The sequence below is a fragment of the Syngnathus acus genome, chromosome 2 (genome assembly GCF_901709675.1).
Source record: "Syngnathus acus chromosome 2, fSynAcu1.2, whole genome shotgun sequence".
Taxonomy (NCBI): domain Eukaryota; kingdom Metazoa; phylum Chordata; class Actinopteri; order Syngnathiformes; family Syngnathidae; genus Syngnathus; species Syngnathus acus.
In genome coordinates this window covers 9,034,475-9,061,102 of record NC_051088.1, presented here as the reverse complement: position 1 = coordinate 9,061,102, position 26,628 = coordinate 9,034,475, and the positions used below count along the sequence as shown (strand labels likewise).

Here is a 26,628-nt window from a genome sequence, read left to right as displayed (position 1 = left end):
TGGGTACATTTTCTTGGATAATATCAAGTAAGGCAAAAAAATGACACAATAAGCAATGTTTGTATGCTGTTTATTTTCTGTGAGGCATACGCATTAGCATGAGCTCAAACTGTGCACAGAGCAATTTACATGTTCATGTTTCCTTGACTAGTCTTCAAATCATAGTAACCGGTGGAAAGAGTCCGCAAGATTCTTGATTGAGTGATTTTCAGGGACTGCTGTTGTTCTTGTGAATAGCGCAAAACTTTCCACAAGATCTTTGAGGCAAAATAGGTCGCATGCTTATTCATCCGCATCATCCCAAATATTCACTCTGTCCCCTTTGATCCCTTTGGAGGGAAGCAGGATCCACACGGGTTGAGGCCTGGGCTCCATTCAAGCATGTACACAAGATTATTAGTGGTTACAAAAATGGCAGCGATGAAATGAATTCTCTTAAGCCATTGCCGATATCACAGAACCGCTCAGAATCGTGAACCAACTTCTTGGAGATTGGCAGACAGGTAAATACTAAGATAGGTTTCTGAAAGAGTCATTCATCTTTCTGTACAGCACTTTTGGAAAAGCAGTGGAAAATAAGAAAGAAATGAAATGAACAGAAAACACAGAAGAAGAAATTACAACAACATAATTTAACAACCAAATGATCTTTAAAAAAGGGGAGTGTAATGCGCCATCTTTTTATAACACCTCTTTGGAAAAAAAGGAACTTCATGCATTCACTTCATGTCGTATTATACAGTGTCATATACAAAGTACATTAGAGGCTTACAGTTGAAAGGATTGAGGCTTTTCTAATGGCTGATAAGCAAAAGAACATTATTATTATTATTAAAATACAAGGATGAATATACCAAGATTGTATTTCTTCTAAGAAAGTCTCCTAAACAAAGAGCACATTCATAATTTTGTATGTACAGTATATATTTACTAGGAGAGATCCATGTGGATTAGCCAACTTGACTTTTCTTCCATTCTTGAATGTAATAGCTCAGACTGGATTCACTGATGACAATCACTGAATGAAAGCACGAGTTTACCTATGATGTTAAGAAAGGCAATAAATACATTTGTGTTTCCCATTGCAGCCAAATCACTGTCGCTTGCTTAGTTTGGTAGCAGAATTACACAAGAACTATTTCAAAGTAGCCTGTGATTGGCTGCATTTCAATCCCGGGGGTACTCTGCATCTCGCCCAAAGTCAGCTGGGATATGCTGATGGATGGACGGACAGACAGACGTTTAGCATCTACCATGCATGACTTGCGAGAGGTTGTTTTGATGACTTGTCTGTAAGATGGTAAGTGAGTTCATGAGCAGGATCATGCATTAAAAAGTGCTATCCACAAAGTTTGCTTATGGGTCATGAACGAACCTATTAAATGTCGATGCAAATCCAATGGCAATGTGTAATAAAACACAACTTTAGTTCAAGTTTAAAATGGAACAACTTTAAAATATAGATTAATGATGTTTATGGAAACAATGTTAGTTAACAAAGCAAGCAAAAAAAAAACGCCGACTTGCTTTTACTTCTATTTTTAAGTTGAGGGACAATACAATACGATGAAATAGTTTTATAGAAGTTTGTTGCCTTGAAAGTTTTTTACACTGCAATCAAAATGGCATTCTCTGTCCATTTGCACTTTTACATCATCCTTAATGAACCAACAATCCTGCTAAGTAACATTTTTACTTTTTTTTCAATTTGCCTGCTCTCTATCTCTATTTTGCAACTAAGGGTTGCAAGTGCCCATTTTATGTGTAAAATGAAGTCAAATTGGTCGTTTTAGAAAAATGGCACATCAGATTCTCTTGTGATTACCATGATGTCATCAGCGACTGACAGTGAGCAAAAACATCAAATAAATATTAAAAGGTAAAGCTACACATTTCCATCACTGAGCTCGCAATAAGCCGTGTTTAACATTTATATGAGATAGTGGGTTTGGCACTGTTTGGGAAGTGTAGCTTTTATGCACGTCGTAATTTGTAATCTGTGCTTTATTTTTTCAGATGTAATCAGATTACAGCACACAACTGGGCTCATTGGAGCAGTCATTGTTGCTATGGTTACTGTCCACATCTCTCTTCCTCAGCTCTCTGCCTGCTTGGTGCTGATCACTGTCGTCGGGGTGGCTGTGCTGCGTGGCGGAGGAAAGCCGCTTGCTGTGCTTCTGAGAGCGCCCCTCATTTTGAGGGTGGCTGTGAGCATGCTCGAACCCCAAATCGCCTTTGGTATCATCCAACCCCTGGAAGTTGTCATACTGGTTACTGGTGATGATGTCGCTCTCGGCTACTACCTGCAAGTAAGCGCGCACGCGATGGTGGCGCGCCCCTTCTTCGTCACTGAAGTCAATGACTCGGCATTCATAAGTGCCCTCGTCGGACGACTTGATGCGGGAGAGGCGGAGCTTGTGAGAGATGTTACTTCCCACAACCTTCACTACCTGGTAACAAATGAGAAAAAAATAACCAAAACATGGCCAGGAAAATGAAAATCATGCCCCACAGTATCCACAGTGGAACTTCGAAGTGATTGTAAAGTGCCCTCATATACACACACACACACACACATTGGGAAAGCTCTGCGTGCGTGTGTAGCTCTAGTTTCATTTCCCTTTGGCTAAATTAAACGATCCTCTCATTACAACATGCCTGCAGTTCATATTCCCGGATGATGGCTTATACAAACACAGCCTCGACGCTCGACATTGTGACCATTCGCACAATGCAATGAGCTCTGATACAAGAGCTGTATCAAAAATTGCTGATGATACCTCTTGAATTTGTTAAGTGTAGGTTTCAGTTTTACAGATTGCAGAAGGCACAATTAACCTGTTGCTGTTCATTCGATAAGTGACGGCTTCACGCGACCTCTAATCAACATTGTGTTCAACTAAACAAGATTTCACACTGGCTGAATACAGTAGCAGCGCCAATTGTCTACTATTTTGGGAAAGTACGCCTTCCAAATTTGGATGTGCTCACTTAAACCAAACTAAATAATGTATTGTTTGGTGTAAATGGAACTATAGAGTGAATGTGCACATGCATGTGGATCATCGAAAGCTATCGGATGATTCAGGCAACATCTTTAACTTGGCGTCTGCTCCTATGGATATGGATGCCAAGTTTATAATGATTTTCCAGCTGTACAAACACACACGCACACGCGCACACGCACACACACGCACACACACACACGCACACATGCATTAATTCATGTCTATAAAAATATGGAACTCATTTGCGTTTCCTTTGAAAAGACTTAGGGGATGTGGAAGCTTTTGTGATATCAATTTATGAAGGTGCAGTATGTAAAGTACTTAAAAATCATGAAACCGTGATCACAAATACAGATTTCTATTTTTGACATAATCCTCCTAACGGTACGCGTTCTGTTATTTACTAATTTACTCAAAATGACAGCGATGAAAGCTCGTCATTGAAGATAGTCAGCGTATGCAGTTAAATGAAAGGAAATTATGCATTCGTACCTTATTTCTTCCTACATGATCCTTTCAATATGCCAAGTTACCATGGAAACCCGAAGGGACGTATGAACACATACAATATGATTAGCTTCCCAACCTGTCTTCTGACCCTGCCATTTCTGAAAACCAGCATTAAGTGACTGTGATGACCATCGAGGATGAGAGGACCTTGTAGATACGATGATTGCATAATGCGTCAAGTGCAAAAAAAAAAAAAAATCCCTGAGTGTGAAATGTGATAAGGAACACCGGCAAATCAGCCAGAACAAGAAATGTAAATGTAATCAGAATGGCGTTGGCGCCTCGTGTAATCATCTAAGATTCTTAACAGCAGAGAGGCCATTAACTCACGCTTATCTTTGTTGCATCCTTTGGCAGCTCCTCCTCCAGAGATACCTGCATGGGAAAAAATCAGAAGAGTAAGGGTTACATCCCAATAAGATGAGAACAGAAATGTGCTTTAAAGCAGCGATTCTCAATTGTTGTCACTCAGGGACTTGCATTTTCCATTTGTCACGTTTGATCAAATAAATTCTTTGAAAATATTATATTTTGAAAAAAATATTTACTTTACTTACAATATTATGTACTTTACTGTACAGTTCAGTTCACTACCATCAAAGTATGTATGCCTCTATGACCATTGAACAACCTTAGCTAGTCTTAATGATGTGATGTTTCTTTCTCAAGTTTTTAGTTATCTCGATGTTACCTCATTGGTTTTCCACGATTGTCTGTCAGTCCAGTCCATATGGTTGCGGATGTACCACCACTGGATCTCGAGAGAGTAGGAGGGCATGCCTGCCCCCCTGAACGAGCAGGCCATCTCCACATCTTGACCCCTCTGAGCGGTCACATCATGAGGCACCTCCGTAAACATGGCTGGACACACAAAGTTGGTTGGAGTTAGAGCGCCGCTTAAGTGCACCTGACTTACAAAGCAATATACTATGAATGTGTGTTCTCGTGTGTGTGTGTGTCTGTCTGTCTGTCTGTCTGTCTGTGCATATATCTTGCATATTGAATAACCATTCAAAATGTTCCACAATGCTATACGTAGTGATTTCCCAGTCAAAAGAAGAAAAAACCAAAAGGTAATTCATAGCATCAATGTAACACCTACTCACAACATGCTGACATGTCTGTTAGGGCTTAAAGTACTTGTCTCCTCAATCGCTGATGCTGAAATGCCGGCAATGAGGAATTTCCCTTTTGTAAGGTTCACTACAGTGCTAATGACTAGAAAACCTTGTAAATTTATGATTTTTTTAAAAAGATTTTTTACAATAACGCAATGTTTAGGTCTACAGTTCAAGATGTCTATTTTCAAGACAATCCAAATTAGTATTCCTTATTAAATAACGTGATTTATAATCATGATTACAGTAATAGCCATCTTGAAGCGTATTTACGCTCGACCAATATTTAAATTTGTGGGTTCATAAAGCAACAATGAAGCTTAATTTTCCCATTGCTAGTGGCTGTGTAAGGCTTGCTGATAGTTAACAGAAGGCATTGATGTACCTTGCACGTCTCTAGCACAGCCAATCACTCTAATGTGATCCCTTTCCTACTTCCAGCCACTAGTGCACTCATTCGCATAGTGTCCAGGGATTGCTAAAATATGCTGTGATGTTTTATCTAGCGTTAGTTCAAAACGGCATCCGTCAGCAGATGTGCGGTTATATGATTCATAAAGCATCTTCACTTTGAAAGAGTGTACATTTTTCACTGTAACCCTCCAATACTGGTGACTATTGATGTCATTCAAGGCACAGAAGCAGACATTCAGGATGCAGAAAGTGGCGCGTGACTGCATCTGTCAGATTAAACGCTGCTAGCTGTCTTTGTATAGGAAAGGAGAGGCGTGCAGCATGTGGCAGATACGCACTATTCATAGAGACAAAGGACACATAAAGAAGAAACTGACTTTGTATTAAGACACAAGAAAATCAACAGTCTTGGAATGATACGACCCCTGAATAGTAAACATGCTGTGTATATAATTGACGGGGAGGAGGGGGCTGAGGCATAGATCTATTTTTACTGGCCTTTATACTCACATCCCAGTACACAAATATCAATCAAGAGCCTCTTGAGAGGTCCTTTAACCAGGTATATTTATTTATTCATTCAGTCTTTTGTCAATTTATTTAGCAGCACGTGTTGAGAGAGGTTAGCATGTGTTTATAACGTTATGTATATAGCGCTTCATAGCTTTTTAATAAAAAAAAAAAAAGGTGGATTAGTAATTAACCAGTTTAAAATGTTGTTCTAAATTAAAATTACAGTAAGATTTATGTAAAATTTATTATTACTGCCCTCTGAGATTAATCAAGTTAAATGTGAAGTGATCAATTAACAAAATTTTGAACAAAAAGGGCTCTAAGAATTTTCATGAATTACACTTTACCGCGTTAAAAATATGCTGCGTTAGAAGAACACTACAAGCCTCAAGTCAAACGTTGGATGGATGGATGGATGGATGGATGGATGGATGGATGGATGGATGGATGGATGGATGGATGGATGGATGGATGGATGGATGGATGGATGAATGAATGAATGAATGAATGAATGAATGACACCATTTAAACGAACATTCAAACAACTAGGGGGAGATAATAGCATCAGTATGAATGCGGCCTTTTAGCATTGACACAATTATCCTTCCTCTCCACAAATCTCCACTATCACATTGATTCAAGGCCTATTCCGAGGCAACTTGAGGCTATCTAATGTTGTATCACTTACTAAAAAGTCTTCTCTAATGTCCAGACTGCCACCCAGGAGAACTTATAACGTGCCCTCAAGTGTTGTCGTTATCTCCAAGACAAACCGAAGAAGGCACGCAGCCGCAGGCCAGCAATCAATGCTCGTATGCGTCCAAGTCGAGTCATTTAGCAGAGAAGGAAGAGGGGTGGGTCGCAGGAATTAACGCAGGAGAAAGAATCATGAGGCTGAGAAGATGTGAAGAAAATAAACGTTCACTAAAAAGAAAATGTTGGATTATGGGGCTGGAGAAGTATTCCATTGTGGCTCTAAAGAGCAAAAAGAAAAGAGGAAATGAGCTCCCACAAAATTGGAAAAAGCCGCCTTTAGTAGCCAGGCTACAGAATGTCCTCATTTATGGCGAGAAGTTTGAGCTGGCGTGTCATTTGTTCATTACATATTAAAACGTGCTTTCTGACAGAAAGTTAGCAGAGTTAATGCTGATGACTGAGTTCAACAAGTCTCTGGTCTATTCGCTTGAGCTGCTGCATTAAACCATATAGTGTATATGCTTTCCATGCATTACAAGCGAGCGTTCCGTAGTGTAGTGGTTAGTGCTCCGGACTCTCACCCCAGTGACCCGAGTTCAAATCCCGGTGGGACCGACGAAATATTTTATCATGGAAAAATTTGCAACACCCACCCTCACCCCCACTTTCTGATTGGCTGTTTGATCTGTGACGTCACTTGGACACTCCATTAGGTTACACCGCCATTTTCAAGTGTACCTAATAACAGGCCACTTTATTAGGGAAATATCATGGTCAAAGGTCACAGGTGGCAAGCTCTAGTCCTTGGGGCCGCATTCCAACATGTTTTCCAAGATTCCCTCGTTAAGTGCACCTGCGTGAAAAGTTTTAGCTCCTGCAGAACGTGAAAGGAGCTAAAACTTTTCACGCAGGTGCACTTAACGAGGGAATCACACGGACACTCCATTAGGTACACCGCCATTTTCAAGTGTACCTAATAACAGGCCACTTTATTAGGGAAATATCATGGTCAAAGGTCACAGGTGGCAAGCTCTAGTCCTTGGGGCCGCATTCCAACATGTTTTCCAAGATTCCCTCGTTAAGTGCACCTGCGTGAAAAGTTTTAGCTCCTGCAGAACGTGAAAGGAGCTAAAACTTTTCACGCAGGTGCACTTAACGAGGGAATCACACGGACACTCCATTAGGTACACCGCCATTTTCAAGTGTACCTAATAACAGGCCACTTTATTAGGGAAATATCATGGTCAAAGGTCACAGGTGGCAAGCTCTAGTCCTTGGGGCCGCATTCCAACATGTTTTCCAAGATTCCCTCGTTAAGTGCACCTGCGTGAAAAGTTTTAGCTCCTGCAGAACGTGAAAGGAGCTAAAACTTTTCACGCAGGTGCACTTAACGAGGGAATCACACGGACACTCCATTAGGTACACCGCCATTTTCAAGTGTACCTAATAACAGGCCACTTTATTAGGGAAATATCATGGTCAAAGGTCACAGGTGGCAAGCTCTAGTCCTTGGGGCCGCATTCCAACATGTTTTCCAAGATTCCCTCGTTAAGTGCACCTGCGTGAAAAGTTTTAGCTCCTGCAGAACGTGAAAGGAGCTAAAACTTTTCACGCAGGTGCGCTTAACGAGGGTCACTTGGAAAACATGTTGGAACGCAGCCCTTCGAGGACTGGAGGTCGGCACCCCTGGTTTAAGTGAAAAGTGCCACACCCGCCCTCACCCCCACTTTCTGATTGGCTGTTTGATCCGTGACGTCACTTGGACACTCCATTAGGTACACCGCCATTTTCACGTGTACCTAATGACAGGCCAGTTCATTAGGGAAAAATCATGGCCAAAGCTTAACTGAAAGTGAAAAGTGCCACACCCGCCCTCACCCCCACTTTCTGATTGGCTGTTTGATCTGTGACATCACAGGGACACTCCTTTAGGTACGCCGCCATTTTCAGGTGTACCTAATAACAGGCCACTTCATTAGGGAAAAATCATGGCCAAAGCTGAACTGAAAGTGAAAAGTGCCACACCCGCCCTCACCCCCACCTCCTGATTGGCTGGTTGAGCTGTGACATCACACGGACACTCCATTATGTACACCACCATTTTGTACCTAGTGCACCTAATAACTTTATGCATTTTTTGTACGTGTCAAGAATGTGTATTTGACTTCTTGCTCTTTATTTTGGGGGACACCAACACATACCGTTTTTTTCCGTGTATAATACGCAAAATTTAACTAATTTATTGTCCTAAAATCTGGGGTGCGCATTATACATGGGTACAATTTTTTTTTTTTTTTTTTTTAATTAAATTTTTTTTTTTTTTTTTTTTTTTTTTTTTTAAGAAAATCATGGTACTGGTACGAGTATTGATTTATGTATTGTTCTCTTCTTGTCATGTTGTGAAAGAATGTGGGTTGAATAAATACCGAAAGAACAATAGTGTGTTTGTACTGTGCTCTGGTAATTTCGTCAAAGAAGGGATAATAGTCCTCTTCTCTTCTTGACTGACAATGAATGTGATAGTTTAATACAATCAGCAAATAACAAAATGCGTATTATAGGTAATATTTTATTTCACAACACTTTGCCTTGTTCCTTTCGTCTCTGCTGTTCACTTCAAACACGCTCCATACGAACGCAATGCTCTCGTATCAAACGCTTGCTCGATCACCTGCTCGTTTGCTGTCACAATGTACCCTACACAAATCCGAAACATTTGTTGCGGCTCCGAGTCACGACGAGGGGCAAGTTTTGGTTTCCAAGGGTGTTTTTATTCCTCTTCAACGTCTCTCCCATACAGAGCCGCCTTTTTCACATGTCCGCACGTCACTTTCCTCTCTTTTCATCTGATCGCGGTGGTGCCTTTATGGGCAGTCGGAGAAATCAACGCCAACAAAAAAAATACATCCAGCCTAGTTAAGACCATACCAAAGACTATAAAAATGGGACCCATTGCCTCCCTGCGTGTGTGACGATCATTGGGACTTTAAAAAAAAAAAAAAAAAAAAAAATTAAAATAAAAATTAAAAAAAATTGGGTGCGTATTATACATGGGTACAGGCTTTTTTCCAGCATCAACATGCCATTGTTAGGGTGCGTATTATACATGGGGGCGTATTATACACGGAAAAAAACGGTATGTTAGGATCCTGAACTCTCTCCCCCCTTCTGCGTAGCGTCCTGTACTTTTGCGCTATGTTCTGACTGTCTGCTGTATGCACACTTGCTCCGTTTTGCTCCTCTTATTTATTGTGTTATTTGTTTATTTATTATTTATTCATCACTCTTATTATTCATTGTTTGTGCCTTCTTGTTTTTATTTTGTGTTGTTTACTTGTATGTATATTGTGTACTATGTCTCGTCACCGTGGAAGAGTGGAAACGTAATTTCGATTTCTTTGTGTGTCTTGGCATGTGAAGAGGTTGACAATAAAGCAGACTTTGACTTTGACATATTACACAACGTAAAACACATATACATATTGTCATATAAAGCAGTTAACCAAATGTCAGATTTTTGTTTTCATGCTAAAAAAAATAAAAACAAGGAATAAAAGACCAGACACGTTTGAACAGGTTTTAATGTTTATTAAAATAATAATAATAAAAGTAAATTTCAAACCAGCAATCCAATGTGAGATTGCAGTAGATATATTGGATAACAATATTTAGGCGTATATATGCATACACGTTATTTAAAAACTACTATAAGTGTTATAAAATAAAGATTACCCAAAGAGAAGCATAATCTCCCCGTTGTTGCATAACGGCGCATCCCTTCATGCAATAAAGTTAGCCGTTAGCTTGGAGAAAACGTGCATAAAAGAAGTGGTGTTTCACTGAGTGGTTCTTTCTTTCCTTGGCTTACATAGTTCACGCCAGGAGGGAGACGCAACACGTTCACTGACTGATCGTTGATGCACGGGGGGAAGGAAGGCAGTTCACCATTGACTCGTTCGCGAACAGGAAAGTCAGGATTCGTTCCCTCACTGATCCGTTCTCGCGATGAACTGGAAATGCAAATCACTCGCACACTGACTCACTCACAGATCCGTTCAGTTGGTGACGGGAAATGCAATTCACGACTCGTTCGTGAACGGGAAGTGACGTCATTTTCTTCTTCGTTTTGTTTTCCGGCGAGGTGGCACCAGCTTCAATGTGCATTACCGTCACCTACTGGTTGAAGTCATATGAACTGTAAAAAGAACGAATCACTTTAGTTGACTGAAAAGACTCGTTCTTTTGAACGAATCGTTCACTCACGAGCCAACACTATCGCATGACAGCTGATGCTAATGGTAACATTAGCCCCCAATTTTGCAATTTTACATTTGTTTTTTGAGAAAATATACAGGTGCTTTATAGTACTGAAAGGAATACGCTATGTAATTTTGGACAAGATTTATTTTTCTAGATCAAATTTCACCCATTAATAAAATTAATTTAACATTGTGCTCAGAAAATATCAATGGGAGCATAAAATGTTCACAGCATTCGTCTCTCCAAGCACACATTACGTATAACAGAGAAATGCTTTTTATGGAGCAATAATAAGGCTCTCATTTTGGCCCATGGTGACTTCATGCAGCAGCTCTGAATGATGCTGATTCTGCTCATTGTGTGCCACTGGTTTGCCACACGCTCCTCGTCTTATAAAAATGTCTGCATAAGAAGAAGTGAGGAAGATGCCACGATGCAGTATGAGTCAAAAGCGATTACAATGCTAATTGAGTGGATGCGCTGTTGCATCTTTGCACACATATGCGTATTATGTTTGCTCTGTTTTCATTTACCTTCAGCTAAATAGAACCATCCTCTCATTACCACGCTTAATTTAATGAACATTCTTAAATGGCTAGCTTAACCCAACAACAACCAAGTAGCTTCCTGTTCAACTTGAAGCAGGACAATTGAATTGAGATCAGATGCAAACATTTTTTCAATGATATCTTTTCAATGTAAAAATGACTCCCATATAGTTAAATGAGTTGTAGTGAATTCATAGAGGTTGTAAGTCAGTAAAAAATCCTAAATGATTTTCTATTTGCTTTGCTTATCAACTTTAACAGGAAGCTTTGACTTTTTCTTAATAACTTTATTATATTGCACAATATCTAATTCCTTGATGGATTGTTTTAAATGTGCAAAAACATCGGTGGTAGGATTCCAAAGTAGCTCTTTGTTTGGACACTGCTGGCATACAGCCATGGAAACAAAACAGTATGGTGCTCTGTACAAGTCTTGAAAGCAGTGATTAGTCACCGCAGGTTCGTCACAAGTAGCCATCCATTCGACAACCTGGCAAAAGTGTGAAAATAACAACAGATGGTGACTGTTAAGGTCATCCCTATTGTGTATTTTTGCCCAGTGCAGGTCTGATAAAAGCCATTCACATACAGTCATATTTAATCACTGTTTTAAAATCAGTACAATCCAAACTTGATGTGTTCGCTCGAATCTCGGTAGGCATTTTTCTTGTGTTTACTATGCATATACAAGGACCTTCCCACCAGCCAGCCTTGGTCTGTTTCAGTTTCCTGCTGTTTTTGGCCTGAATCCCAACTGCCGGCCCTACATCCCCACTGTGCAGGTTTTCCTCTTAATCAAACCACAAAAAGGTTAAAAGGGGATGCTGGGGCTTCCTCGCCTGCGGGGATCAACTAGAACAAACACTAAGGACGACTTGTTCTCTGCTGTAATCCGGTATATATGCGCAAGCAACTTCCACATTCAGCAAAACCAAAGAAAGTACTTTCTTGTGGAATAGCTCAATGGTTTGAACACTACAACAGGGAACAAGGCCAATGCACCCTGAGGATCTTTAAAGGTCTACAACAGGGACAATCAATCGGCAGCCTGTGGGCCGAATCCGGATCGCTGAGCCGTCTGATCTGGCCCGTGACAGGATTCCATAATTATGAGGATCAAAGAGAAAATATCATGTGGTTGAGGTATATTATAATATATACAAACTTTGACATTGCAATAGTTAGCACACTTTTATTTAAGTTAGACTCTGACGCCGGTTTACACACCGACTTTTTGCTATCTTGTAAGTGCAGAAACAAAGGGTTGCATTCCACATTCCATTGTAAAACATTTGTGGTCGCCTGGAGGTGTTATTAGCTATAGATGGAGCGCAGGAGACGGAGGTAATTGGGTCATGGTTTGACCATTTGGGCTTAAGAGAAATACGGGTGAATGATCCTTCAGGCTTGAGAGGTGGAATGTGGATGTATGAGATAGTCAATTTGAATATTTAGGCTGTTCCCTATAAGAAGACATACAAAGAAGAAGGGAGCATGTACGCACGCACACAAAATCAAATCTTTAATCAAGCAAAATGGCTGTGTCAGGGAAGTTCTTTTCCATCACCAACCAAGCCTTGTCCGGAGGCCACTTCCACTGGGGCGGACCTGATTCTTACATAAAATATACTACATGGTTTGCACTAAAGCAACTGAAAACAGCAACAACTTGGACTTTTGTAATCAAATGGAAAAGGTACATAAACATTCAACATCAAATAATAATGTTATCTATGTGATTTACGTATATTTCATATTTATTTGAAGGTCTGGTCCCCAAAGTGACTGTTCAGTAAAAATCTGGCCCTGTATATCAGACCATATTTAAATAAATAAATGACATACATGTGTTTAACTTTTGTCTGCAGAACTTGCTGACTGTGCATTATCGGACAGATGTAGCAGTGAAGCTTCTGCTCTTGTTATTTTTACGTGACAATGATGATTGAATTCATTGCTTGACACCAACACTTTATAATAGTGTGATTGGTTATTCTTATCTATTAGAGTGGAGACCATTCAGTCAAATAAGTGGCAATCATTCTTTTAATTGAAATTAATAAACATCAAGCCTTACTGTACAGTGCATGTCCCCACTCACTTCAATCCATACTCTCGTCAGTAATAATTAGCTGCTAAAGAGTCCCTCTCACGGCCTGATGATAAGCTTTGCGGTCTAGTAATGAGCCTTGGCACAGTATGGCAGAAAACAGCTGCCGATACCTTACTCGGGGAACCTGTAGGAAAACCTCAAAAAAGTCCAAACATGAGACAGTCTCAGTGAGCGGAATGTGCTCATTTACATTTGCTAATGAGCAATCAGTGTAGGACTACTCAGCGGGAAGTCTGAGCCCAATATTTCACGATTTTAATCAGCTGTCAAAATAACACAACCTGCTCACGTGTTCCCCGAGATAAGTCAAGAAATTCATGGATACATTTTCACTTCCATGTTTATTCCATACAGTGGCTTTTTTTTAATCAGGTTGAGAAAAACTGCCACTGTGGTGTGAGACAGCAGGTTTGCCTCGGTATTAATCCAATTTCACTTAATTGTATATTTATCTACAACGGAATATTGTTCCATTTATGCCAGTGACTGACAGAACAATGAAATGCTCTTCCCCTTGATGGCAGAAGCTACAATTAACTTGTGTGTCCAACCGTTGCCATATCACAAAAAAACAGCATTGTGTTCAACTAAAAAGGCCCACATTTGTGAGTAAATTGGGACCATTGAGATCATCATTCGATTTTTTCAGTCAAAAGCATTTACATTTCGTAATATTTCGGTTTAGTGGTGTTTAAGTGTCATGGATGAATAAATATTGGGAAACATGGTGGTAAGGAAATAAATGGCAAGCTCAAATTTAAATAATCCAAAATGATTAGAATATTGGGAAAAACGCATGTCATCTCACCTTACATCCACAGATAAGCACTGCACTTCAAACACACTCATTCTAGTATAACTTAAATTTCCACACAATAAACAGTGCTCCAAAGAAATTCCCTACTCTTAGAGGCCCACATTCTGCCATTCACTCAATAATATTGAATGTATATTGTCTCGATGCAGGCAAAATACCTCTGTATTTGGTAAGAAAACATAGTTCTGGTTCCTTGCAAATAAACTCTGCATTTATAATCTTTGAACAAACTATAAATGATATATTGTGTCCGTCCTCCATGGTGTGAAGTTTAATCAAATGTCTTGAAAAAAAATTGCACTACTCCAGTCAGTTGGTATTATACTAGTGTGCTCAAACGACTATCAGACAGATATTACAAAAGTCCCACAGCTCCAATGGAAAAAACGAATTATTCATTTAGCACCTTCACAATGGGGCATTTCCCTCCTCTCATTTAGCCCATATGCAGTACTTGTTCTGTATCATGGCCTTAACCTCACAACTGGCAAGGAGCAATCCAAACACATACTGCCAAACAGCCAGTCGATGAATTTGAAGATGTGGTGTACCTTGAGGGACACAGCAATCGATAAAGCCATCTCCAAGGTGAATCTCTACATCAGCACAGTAACACACACAGTGCAGACTCAGCGTTCTGCTCAATCAACTATTCTCAAAATACCAGCGTCTATTACTGGAGCCCAATATTTTTATTTGTATCAGCATCGAGAGGAAACAAGAGGAAAGGAAGTATAAATAATCAAATAATCTCAGGCATACTGTACATAAACTGATTGTGGGCTTTAATAAATTCAGTGTTGGACAAGCGAGTTAAAAAATGAAGGGAACAAAGTTTTTCAATATCAAATGAAGCAGTGAATCTAGTAGAATAAATAGCAAGAAATGTAGCAAGCTAAATTACAAGAAAATGACAAAAGTAGCTCAACTGTAGCTAAGCTTTTAACAAATCAACATGGTTTGGTTAATGGCCAGAATTCTGTGCACTGATAAAATATACTTTAGTTATTTAGTTTTAGTTATTCTTGTCAGCTTTATCTGTTTGCAACGAGAAAAAAAGAATTACAGAGGCCAAATTCTACAATTTACATTCTCGACTGGGATAAAAATGAATCCAAACAATGAAAAGAAAAAATATTTCCTCTACTCATACTTTTTATTCCGATTTGCAACTAGATTCATTTTTAGCTCAGTCCTTGGTGCATAACACCACAACATAAAGACTACAAAAATCAACAAAGAGCTGACAAAATAACACCCTCCACCTTGATTCTCCGTGCAGGTCATCTCATAATAATAGCATGCAACCTTTATTTTCTGCATCAAGATGGTGAAGTCAGAGGCTGCTGGCAAAAATGACAAGCTTTCCATCAGCTTTACTCTCCAGGGTGGACCATCGGGTGGAGGAAGAGGGGGAGATGAGAGGAGCCCTATCGGCAGACAGCATCTTATCTGCCTAGCCTCTCTAACGTGTGTGTCCTTTCCTGCACCGACACAGACGCAGAAATTAGATGATGACGGCAACGCGGAAGCCTGCATCTGAAATTTACTATTTAAAGGTGAGCCCTCCCTGCTGGGCCTGACTCACAACAGAAACTAAAGAGATAGGGGAGGGGGGGGGGATAAATCCGCTCAAGCTTGTTTCATTCCTTATGCATCAATCACTTCCCTGCCGGCGGCGCATACACGGATTGTAAACAAATATTAACATTGTGCGTGCCATAATTCTTCAAAAACAAGAAGAGCTGGATAAGGCTATTTTCTTTGACAACACACTTCCACAAGTAAATGGATAATGCTTGTGGGAAGTTGCAATATATAGTACATTTGCAATGCAACTCCCACTGATGGATTTGTTCCAAGTCACTTTCTCTTGTCCTCTATCAAGACACCTTACAGCTGCATTTTTAGAGAAGAATCATTTAGGATTATAAACAAAAGGAAAGACGACCTCGAGAAGATTTTGATTTCATCATGTTCCTTAACTCCACCAAGTGCTAAAGAGCAAAGCCGAGAGGTATTGTTGAGTTTTATGTCGAGCTCACCTCTCTGTCCGTCTTTAAACCGTGATTGTTTTAGTGTCATTATTTATTGACTGTGTTCATGTTTGTAATTTATTGTTTTACTGTCTTTGTTTTTATGTCTTATGTTTACTTTCTATACAGCGCTTTGTATGCAGCTGCGGTTGCTTTTAGCTGCTCTAAATAAAGTTGAGTTTAATTGAGTTGTATAACCTCCCTGCCTATCCGTGCTAGTTTTGACAGTTTTACGATGTCAAAATTACTGCTGTGAAAAAGGTCAATAAAAACAACAGAGCTAGTTGATTTAGAGGCTTAATTGGATTTCCGACAAAACTCTTGTGAACTCACCTTCTAATGAAAGCCCAGCAAGAATTATGGATAAAAAAGACCCAACATGGGGAGTGGCTACCCCCAGAAGGTGTGCAGTGCTAAAACTACGCAGGACAGTGCAGCTTTGCAGGCTGGCAAGACAGCTGAAAATAAGCTTTTCCCATCTGGCACAACTCCCCGCTGCTAGCCAACACAAGGCTTCCTTCACACATCCCCAGCCACATTTTTCTTCCTTTTTTTCCTCATTCTTTTCCTCCCTGAGGAGAACTGCTGTGCAACCGAGGCTCTCGTGGGACGAACTGATGACAAGGATAAATGAGTGAACTGGCTCTCTAGATGCTCTATCCTATATACAGTATATTTAAAACAAAAAAACAGGTACACGCTAGGCGGAAAGTACCTATTCCTACACTCGCACTCAAGCACACACACACACACATGCACACACACAACCACGTGCACGCGGGGCAGGCTCAGTGGATTTAACCAGCAGCACTTCCTCACACTTCCAATCCCTCGTGCATCTATTAAAGCTGACATTGACGTATGGATGGAGATTACAAGACAGACTGACGCGGAGCTTTATCTCACAATTAATGTCATCACAAACACACACATACATGCAAAAGGAATCACCTCATATATTGGAGGAAACAGGAAGGGTAGCTGGGTGAACTTTCTCCATAAAATAATGGAAAGAGAAACAAAACATTAGTCAAACTGGCGCTATCTCAACTCTTAACTGTACAAACAATGCTAAACAATGGAAGAAAAAAAGCAAATCTTCCATAAGCAAGCCCTCTTGCTAATTTTAACATAAGGTCAAATGTAATGACCTCCAATGAGATTTTAGATACAGTATTTCAAATATTCCATCCAATTGTCTGTCCATCCATCCATCCATTATCTGAACAAGAGTTGCGGGCGTGATGGAGCCTATCCCAGCTGACTTCAGGCAGTAAGCGGGTACACTCCGAACTGGTTGCCAGCCAATCACAGGACACACACATAGACAGCATGTATGTGTTGTGATATTCTGTTCCGATAAGAAAACCAGAAAACTGACCCTGGGATTGAACAGTGTTAGTTTACTATAGCACAGGGGAGTGAGTGGATTTGCAACATACTGTTGTCCAAACACAAGCGAAGATTAAGTAGGACTTTATCATGTGCACAAAAAACAGCCTGCAGTTAAATGTCCTCCCTCCTTTCTTCACCTCCTACTCCTCATCTCGCTGCATCCAAACATAATTTGCGGCAAGACGATAATAATAAAATGTCATTTCAACTCAGAGAAATAAGCTGGCCTGTGAGCCAAACTGAATATTGAGGGAAATTTGTGTTCTAGTGGCTGCTCAAAATTAAAAAAAGAATAATAATTGAAACTTTCTTCCAACTTGCTTGTTAGAAGATCATTGACTATTAAAGTTGCCTTCAAAAGATTTGACAAGAATGATCAGGGTGAAAGGCAGTCTCCAAGTGCCCACCCAGCTCTGTGATGGCCCTAGCACACTTAACATCATTCGCCCAAGGAGGTCTCCTTGCAAATCCTTATTTTGCACACCTCTACCTGCCACAAGATTCGCAACAGTGCAAAACGCTAAATTCTTCACGCTGCAATTTTTTGTGTTCTAATGTTTAAAATTGTCTTTGAATCTAACTTACAAAACAACAGTACAACTCTAAATATATTTTGAAGATTTTTATATGGTCTTAATCTACATTGTAGATAATACGTGGTGGAAAAGTGCCATCTGAGGCACCTGGCCTACTTTCTAAAACTTCTCCAAAATGTCTAAGGGAGCCACATGTGATTATTACAGCGCAAAACCAACTGTACTTTGAAGCGAGCACCGCCCTTCTCGGCATCAGCTCCAAAAGATCTTTTCATCTTCTCTGTGGCTGCCACGCTAGTGACATCTCCGCCAAATTTCCACCAATGAAGAGAAAGTAAAGACAAGAGTCAGAACAGGAAGGTAAAAGAGGAGGAAAAAGGTGCAAGATTATCTTTTTTTTTTTTTTTGAAGCGTGAAAAGTGTCTCATCTAATGAGGACACGGGACATCATCCGACACTGAGATTTTGCACTGAAATAAATTTGAAACGCGCTTATGCGGCGTTTAATCAGAGTCGACCTAGGGACTAAGATTTGCTTCATCTGTTGATGATTTTAGTTGTGTCAGCGCTGTGTTTGTCTTTCTGAAACGACAATGAGGGGGAGCTAATGAGCTTGACACGCTGCACCGCTCAGCACAACGGAGAGACATCACATCATAGCAGGGCCTCATTACGGGACAACGATGCTTTATCGAATAATAATGACTCGCACACTTATGGAAAACATCTAACACAATACAGAAGAGTATGTACTCATTTGGATCATGTGATTATGTGAGTATGTGGAGGTATCACGCAAGGGTCATACAATGAAATATTCGAGAAAGCCTCTAAACTTTAGAGGTTTTACTAAATAGCTATTAAACATGCATGAAGTGCTTTTTGTGTTGTTCAGGATGCTTCTGTCAATGCGCCGTCCTTATTTGTCTGTTTAATAAACATGCACTGCCGTTCAGAGTATTTTCCAGCTCTTTTACCTTTTCTTTGCAGCGGCCATATTCTGCGGGAAAGTGATGATATGCTGTTCTAAATTGCATCCTTTAGGGCTACATTTACATTGCATTCCAAATTATCATGCATTTCTCTCATATTTTCCCCAAACAGTCAATGCAAAAGTTCAAGTCAACTGTTGTTCCATTAAATGGCAAAAATGCTATCTAATATTATTATAGTGAGTAGTTATGCTATTTAATATTCTTATAGTGAGTAGTTATGCTATTTAATATTATTATAGTGAGTAGTTACAGGTTTAATTCTTTTCAAAGCTGGCCAAGACCCCATTAGTTGGACATCGATGACTTGCAGTGAACTAAAGAATGAAATCTTTCACTTTGACTTGTGGACATGTCATGACTTTGTTCTGCGCTGCACGTGCACACCGATTCATTTGACTCCAATTCGGTTAATTGCACAAGCAGCGAGTGGACCGATTGCAATAGACAGGCCATGTCTTTGTCCACACCCACTAGGCCTCTCCACAGTGGTGCAATCAGGCCCGGACACTGCAGAGACATTATCATGAAGAAGCATGGCTCAGGGCAGCACACTGTTTATGCATTTATTGAGCCTGTGGTATTTATGAACAATAAAAAGAAGTAAGATTTCTTATGACTGTGTGTTGCTAAACCCTGTCTAAGCCTAATGAGCTCGGGGGAGTTTTAATCCAAATAAAATGTGACTGGCATCTGCGCCACATGTCAGCAAAGACTTTTACTGTATCATATTAATACTTTGCAATAGTCAAGCGACTCGCTTTATTACTTTTTGAGAACAGTCGTTTTGAAATGGTATAACAATAAATAGTGAGACAGACGCACTGCAGGTTTGGGGAATGGCATTATTTAGGGTTCCCCCCTAAAATAAAATTAAATAAAAATCTGTGTAAGCAGTACTCATCCTTTAGATAAGGTTTGCTACGTGTTCTCATTTGTATTTTCTTCTCTTTTTTTTTTTATACAGAGAATGTTAATATGTAAAGATTTCACGCTTAACAGATTATTGGGAAATTGGCCTCGAGCTGTCTCCAGCTCCCTGTATATATTTTTTGTAAACGTGACATGCTAGCTAGAATCTGTCTTGGGTGGGGTGTTGAAAAGTACCACCTTGCTGACATACTGTAGTGTAACCTTCTCACACTCTTCAGAATGGAATCATCTAAATGTGAATGTTCTATATAAATATATATGCAAATTTTCATATCAGCCACATGAAAGTAGGAGTAGGAATCCAATGCTTAGAATCTAGAATAGAATAGATCTTTATTGTCATTGGCTTTTATCAATTACACAAACTAGGACTTTCTTTTAATGATGACTATGGAGACCGCACTCTACGAGCATTAACACCTATGGAAAGTAAAAATGGAAGAAAAGATGGAAAAACCTGAAAGGTGAAGTAGAGCCATGTCAAGTTACGGCAGCAGAAAAATTATCGAAAAATGTTTTACATAGAGTAGAAAAACAATGATCTTGACAAAACAATGATCTATTTTCTGAACTGTTACAGACCACACCATATTTGAAATAATGTCCCATTCTTGTATAGTTAAGGATGGAAATTTCAACAGTTTTTTTTTTTTTTTAGCTGAATAATCAATTAATCAAAGAACCATCAGATTACTAATTAAAGTAGCTGATAGTGAGAAGCTCTCAAATTGAAAAATGCGCAGCTAATCCGTCTGAGCAGTATTCAAATCAGTATTGTCTGATCTCACTCCTGGATGGTTGGTATTGGAATCAGCAGCTTAAAACCTTAATTGGAATATACAAATAACCATTTACCGTCATAGTCACACCTATGGGCCAGAGTCGTCAATTAACCAAGCCTTTTGGAATGTAGGAGGAAGCCAGAGAAAGGAAAACCCACAAAAACACAGAAAACTTGCAAACCCAAGACAAAAAGCCAGAGGCTGCGATTTGAACCCGGAAATTTCGAACTGAGCGGCAGACTGACCCACGATTTGTACTCTATACAATGTGCTGTCTGGAAAACAATCTAACACAATGAAACTGGACTAATTTACTGCATGGTGGCCTGCTGGAGATGAGGAGCTCTTTCAGGCAGGAAACGACTGATCTCGAAACTATGAATGCATCACACTGCATCGCCCATTCTCCTCTTGCCTCGCTCAGTGAGACTGCCAACACATGAATCCTGCCAAGTGGCCTCCCAAGAGAAGTGTGACTCCAAATGTGGATGCCCCAGTGTGTGTGTGTGTGCGTGTGTCTTGATGCAACACTGGCAGTAATGTGTCTAATGGAAGATAAGCAATACTCTCGCATTACCAGCAAAGCTCGTCCCTCAACATTAGCAAGCAGAGTGGAACAGAGGGAATAACGCTTCCCCCGTCCATTGGCTGGAACACACGTACACGCACACACAGACACACATTCTTCTTACTGTCAACACCAGAGAGACACATTTACCCAAATTTCCTTGATCTAGAATAGGGAAAGCAATAAGTAATCAATGTTTTTGTAAAGATTATTTTGAAGAGAATGGAAGACTGTTTCTCTGAATGTTCTGAACTCCTGTTGCAAAGCCAGAACAAGGCTGTCCATACCGTGGATGTAATATAGTAGCTTGCCATAATGGACGTCACACAAGTTGTGATTGACTCGACAGCTATTCAGCCAATTGCAGTGAAGTTGGTTTGCTTCAACAATCAACAGTTTTCAATGAATCAATTATTATGCTCACCCAACATTGCATGTGTGTTGTGATGCGCATTTTTTTTATAAGCATACACACGCACGCACGCACACACACACACACACACACACACACACACACACACACACACACACACACACACACACACACACACACACACACACACACACACACACACACACACACACACACACACACACACACAGTCCACTAAGCTTCAAGTCACAGAGATGATTTTCAGTCATGGAGGGATACCTCAAAGAAAGAACAGCGTTGGATCACCAATCTCAAAGCTGCCTGCAATCATTTCTTGCCTAAACTACATCACCCCCCCACACACACACACATGAGTAAAAGACGTTTTCAACATAAGGCCCTCTGAAAAAGAGGACAGAAGAGGAGTCCTTGACTGTAGGCTGAGCCTCCGGCTTGTTTGTGCTGCTTTTAAAAGGGAGCATTCTGATTGAAGGGAAAGCGAGGAGGAGAGGATTCTGGGTTTTATTACGCAGTACGCACAACTTTAACGATGGAAGGTGCTCCCGTGTTTGGTCAAGGGTTGGGTGGATCCATAAGGCCGTGGTTTCTTCAAGCAGAACAGTACAGTCAGATATGACATTGTCGTTTATACGTATGGTTTACGTATGGTCATGAAGGGTATCAAAATAACTGATGCAAACAGTCAGACTTTTTGACAGCCATTAGTTGGGGTGCCAATTCCTGTAATAAGGTACCCAGCCAGTCGCAGGGAATGCACATACTCTATTAAAGAGAAATTAAGAAAGGTTGTGGCCAGTAAGCATAGACTCAAATATAACTAAAATATACAGAATAGTCTACATTCGTCTTATTTGATAGCTCCAATTGTCTTTAATGTCATCTGACTGTGTTCCAGGGAGGAGTTAGATATGAGAAAACAGTTGTTCATGTAATTGTAATGCTTATTCAGTGCTACTGGGATGCGTGCCCGTATTAATGGATCTAGTGAAGCGTATGCTTGTCGTTTTAACGACTTGGTAAAGCTCCAGCGCAAACCTGCACTACTTTACGCCCCTGCGGAAAGAAAACGGGAGCAGGGAGGGGAGGGGCGATGCCGAGGCTACACAAGCACACTTGCAACATGCACACATGCACGCACGCACACACACACACACACACACACACTCACACACACACACACACACACACGAGTAAATCTGACAAGCTGCTGCTGAATGTTTGCCAGCATTGCGTCGGCTGTTGTTAAATGTTTAACAGTTGAAAAGAATGCTTGTAACTTTGCTTCAATTTCATCTTCATTTCTCGGACATGCCTTTTTTGGAAGGTGGAAGATTAACCAGTAAGAGTTACCATTCAACTGAACACACCTCTTTTTGGCTTTTTGCATACATATATATATACATATAAGGTATAATGTGCACAAATGGGCGAACGATTGGCATCCGCAAGTTGAGGTCAAACTCTACAAAAAAAACTGATGGATGAATGAGTGACATCAAAACAAAACTAATTGTCAGTGACCTTTCGGTGGCCCATCTTACTTGGTTTCCCTTGAGAAGTTTTAGATTCCTTACGGCCCATTTAGCCTTCACTTATTAATTAAGACAATTGATTGGCTGGAATAATGGGCTGGCTGGATAAGCATGCCCTAATGAGACGGTAATTGAAAAGTATCAGTGGCTGGAATGGTCCTGAGACAGATAAAGCCTGGGACATCGTCTTCACACTAAATGTTTTGCTTTCCTCTTTGCTTATCAATTTATTTCTCCTTCTTCTTCACTTTTACTCTGACTGGTCATGTGCCAGAGCGTGGAAAACGAGCAGGATAAATCATCACCCCAATGGTCTTGGAACGCACAATATCATCTGTCAGGACATTCTCCAAAAATAAATTTGAGCGTGTGGGTGTATTTCTCCGCTCCACCTATTATTATCCTCTTCAAATATACATCAGGACCTCTAAAGTCAAATATCACTATGGTCATACTTTTTTTTTTTAATAAAATGTTCCCACAATCTGTCTCCAAAGTCAGAGTTATACATAATGTAAGAAAGATCAGACCTCACTTTTAGCAAGCGTCAAAAGATTAACTTTTTCCTTGGCTTTTGGGACATTTTCTGCATTATGTAGGTCTTGTTCTGAAAAAATCTCCCCAATGATAGGATTTTGTGATTTCCTAGCAATTTTGTAGAAGTAATTCTCTGAAAATACAAACACAGAGATTTATAACTAAAGTGCTGCATAATGATATTTATGTTTCCTGCCATTTAAAATCAGTGTTGATAATTCCCATGAGAAATCATTGACATGATCAGTGTCTTCATTGATGAATGTCATTAATTAACCATGACAAATAATTAGAGGTAAATTGCGCCAGTTGATTATTTCAGAAGTATTGCATCACACTGGTTGTGGCCCTCTGTATTAGTCCGCAGCAAAGTAGCTCTTAATTTCCAAACGGTAGGTGACCTCTGATGTACCTGCTCTCCTCTACAAGAATTTACAACTATCAGCTGATTCTTTTAGACTTGAAATTCAGCTCCATGGATTTATACATCAATGAATCAATTTGGTGCCGCTTTAGTTCAATAAGGAATGACAGACTGAGAGCTCGAATGTGCAGATTGACTTTGCATAGCATTTTTAATCTACACTTGTACATATGTATATTCTGTTTTTGCTAAGACAGCAGGACTAAACTAAATCAAACGCATCCTCACACAACCATTTCCCGCACTGTGCCGAAATAGCTCCACCAACAAGGACATTATTCACTTTGAAAGCAGGTTTCCTTCAGGTTGTGGATGAAGCGGCGCCCCCCTGAGACATTACTCACACCACTGCCAATGATGACCATTTTTAACCGAAATGCAAACAAAGTGCACATGCTGTGATTGAGCTCACTCTCAACTAAACATTTCCCCAGCAATAACTGAGGTTTCCTTGAACTTGCATTTCTTGCCATCGTAGATGATCAGTACAGTTTAGTCAAGGCGTAAGGAATTTATTTTCACTTTCACAGTCCTAGCCCAGCGGAGTTATAAACCACCAGTTTGCCCCTGTGGTGACCCACATGGGAGAGACATTAGCCAGGAACCTTTAATGAAGGGCAGGGAGTTGACAGGTTTCTGGGTTCAAAAGGTTGACAATTATTCAGACAATGTTGTCATCTCAATGTATAAATCTTAAATATGCAAAGGAACATTTTTGCTCTCTGTAAGATGTGTAAACACTGGAGGAGAAGAGCAAGAGGAGCTCTGAACCAAAGGGGAGGATGTTCAGGCAGCGCTCTACTGACAGAGAATACTAACTTCCATCTTGTGTCAGCTCTGCCTGACGAAGAGGAGGGTGTCTGCCACGCTCGGACAGAACAAAACATGCTGTCAGACATTGGAGAACAGCAGTGCCTCAGTAGACATCTCAAACGCAAAAGACTGACTATCAGATCATTAAAATGGGAAAAAAAAATCATCCAAGTTCCGACTGCCAGACATACGTAACTTTTAGAGAATGCAAATTATCTTACCCTGTTCTAATGAGACCCCAACACACAAGCAGAAATCCCTTTATTACAAACCTAATAATGATAATCAAGATCCGTGACCAAGGATGTAATGCAACGATACAAATTTGATCGAAATGGTATTTCTGTCAGGACAGGGGGCAACAAAGTTTGAGGTTTGAGACCCGCTCTTAAGCTCAAACACAAGAAGAAACACCTGCAGACTAAACATTGACCTACCCAGCGATATGCAGGTTAGACTTGTTATTGCAGAGATTTCAGTACGTGTCATGACCACTGCTTGAGCAAGGCATCGAGGCAGCCGACTTTCTTCCGCGTGTATTTTACACAGAGTGGAAATGAAATTTAGAAACCACCTCTTGCATATGTATATTATTTATTTATAACGAATCTAAAGTTAAACTGTTTATCCTCATTAGGGTAGCAAGTAAACTGGAAAGTCTGAGCTGATTTTGTGCAAGAGGCGGGGTACAAACTGGACTAGTTGCCAGTATTTGCGGAAAAATAGAAATATTTCACCCCTCACCCCAGAAACCATGAAAAATGGAATCAATTTCTGATTACATTATCTTTATGAATAATTTCATTTTAGGTGTACAAATAAATGATCTGTTTGACTAAGGATATAACCGATTTTAGCAGAGGTGGTCAAAATCCTGAGGAAAGGTTTGGGCCATTATCTCAAGAGACAATGCATCAAATAAGCAAGTTCTCTTCTAATATACACCTTATAATTAATAGTTATTTTTCCATGTGCAAATGTTTCACTGCAGCATTAACATGCACAGTGTTGTTGCAGAACCATTTTGAGTCACTATGTATGTGCAGTTTAGAGATCGCTCTCAGAATGAATCAGATGAGAATGCAACAAAAAAAAAAAACAAGTATGTTGTTAAATGGATACTTCTCTGACACTGTCGATCAAAACTAAGCCTTCTTCTCTTCCTTCTTTGCAGAAGCAGACTTTTTAAGATACTGCGAAAACTACTCGATCTTACATTGCGTATATTTATTTTATATCGCAAAACTCTTATTTGTTTATTTTTATTTTCATTAGATTTGTTTTATTTATTTTTTTTAACAAAAGAAATGTGTAACTGTGTAAACGGCATCACCCGAGCAAGCTTCCAAGCACGATACGGGTGTGTTCGTACGCCTACCGTGACCGCTGATGTGGTTCTCCGTGTGTCCGTGTCCAGTGTGTCTGGTGGACACGCACAGCCCCACGTAGTGTAAAGTCCCCAGTAGCACCCTGAAAGCTCCCATTGCGCTTCTTCTCGTGGCTGTGTCCTCTTCTTTTGCTCACATAGGGCGGAGGTTCTTCTCTCCAACGCCTGATGCGTTAAATCCACGGGGAGGGAGGATTGTCGTGGCGTGAAAGTGGGTGGGTGGGATACACACGTCAAGCTGCTCACCCGGACAGAAACGGACTCGTCTGTCGCCTGCCCCGCGCTCGGGTTTATTTGCTGCG

General features: G+C 40.2%; 1 protein-coding gene across 1 annotated transcript; it reads right to left on the bottom strand.

The window, feature by feature from the left end:
* Positions 1 to 53: 53 nt before the first annotated feature.
* Positions 54 to 26,628, bottom strand: LOC119137573 (V-set and transmembrane domain-containing protein 2-like protein). The gene is made up of 4 exons (XM_037276994.1): positions 26,318 to 26,628; positions 4,210 to 4,379; positions 3,849 to 3,893; positions 54 to 2,450 (listed from the first exon to the last, which is right to left on the bottom strand). The coding sequence occupies exons 1-4, from the start codon at positions 26,421 to 26,423 to the stop codon at positions 2,028 to 2,030; spliced, it is 744 nt and encodes a 247-aa protein (XP_037132889.1). The 5' UTR covers positions 26,424 to 26,628; the 3' UTR covers positions 54 to 2,027.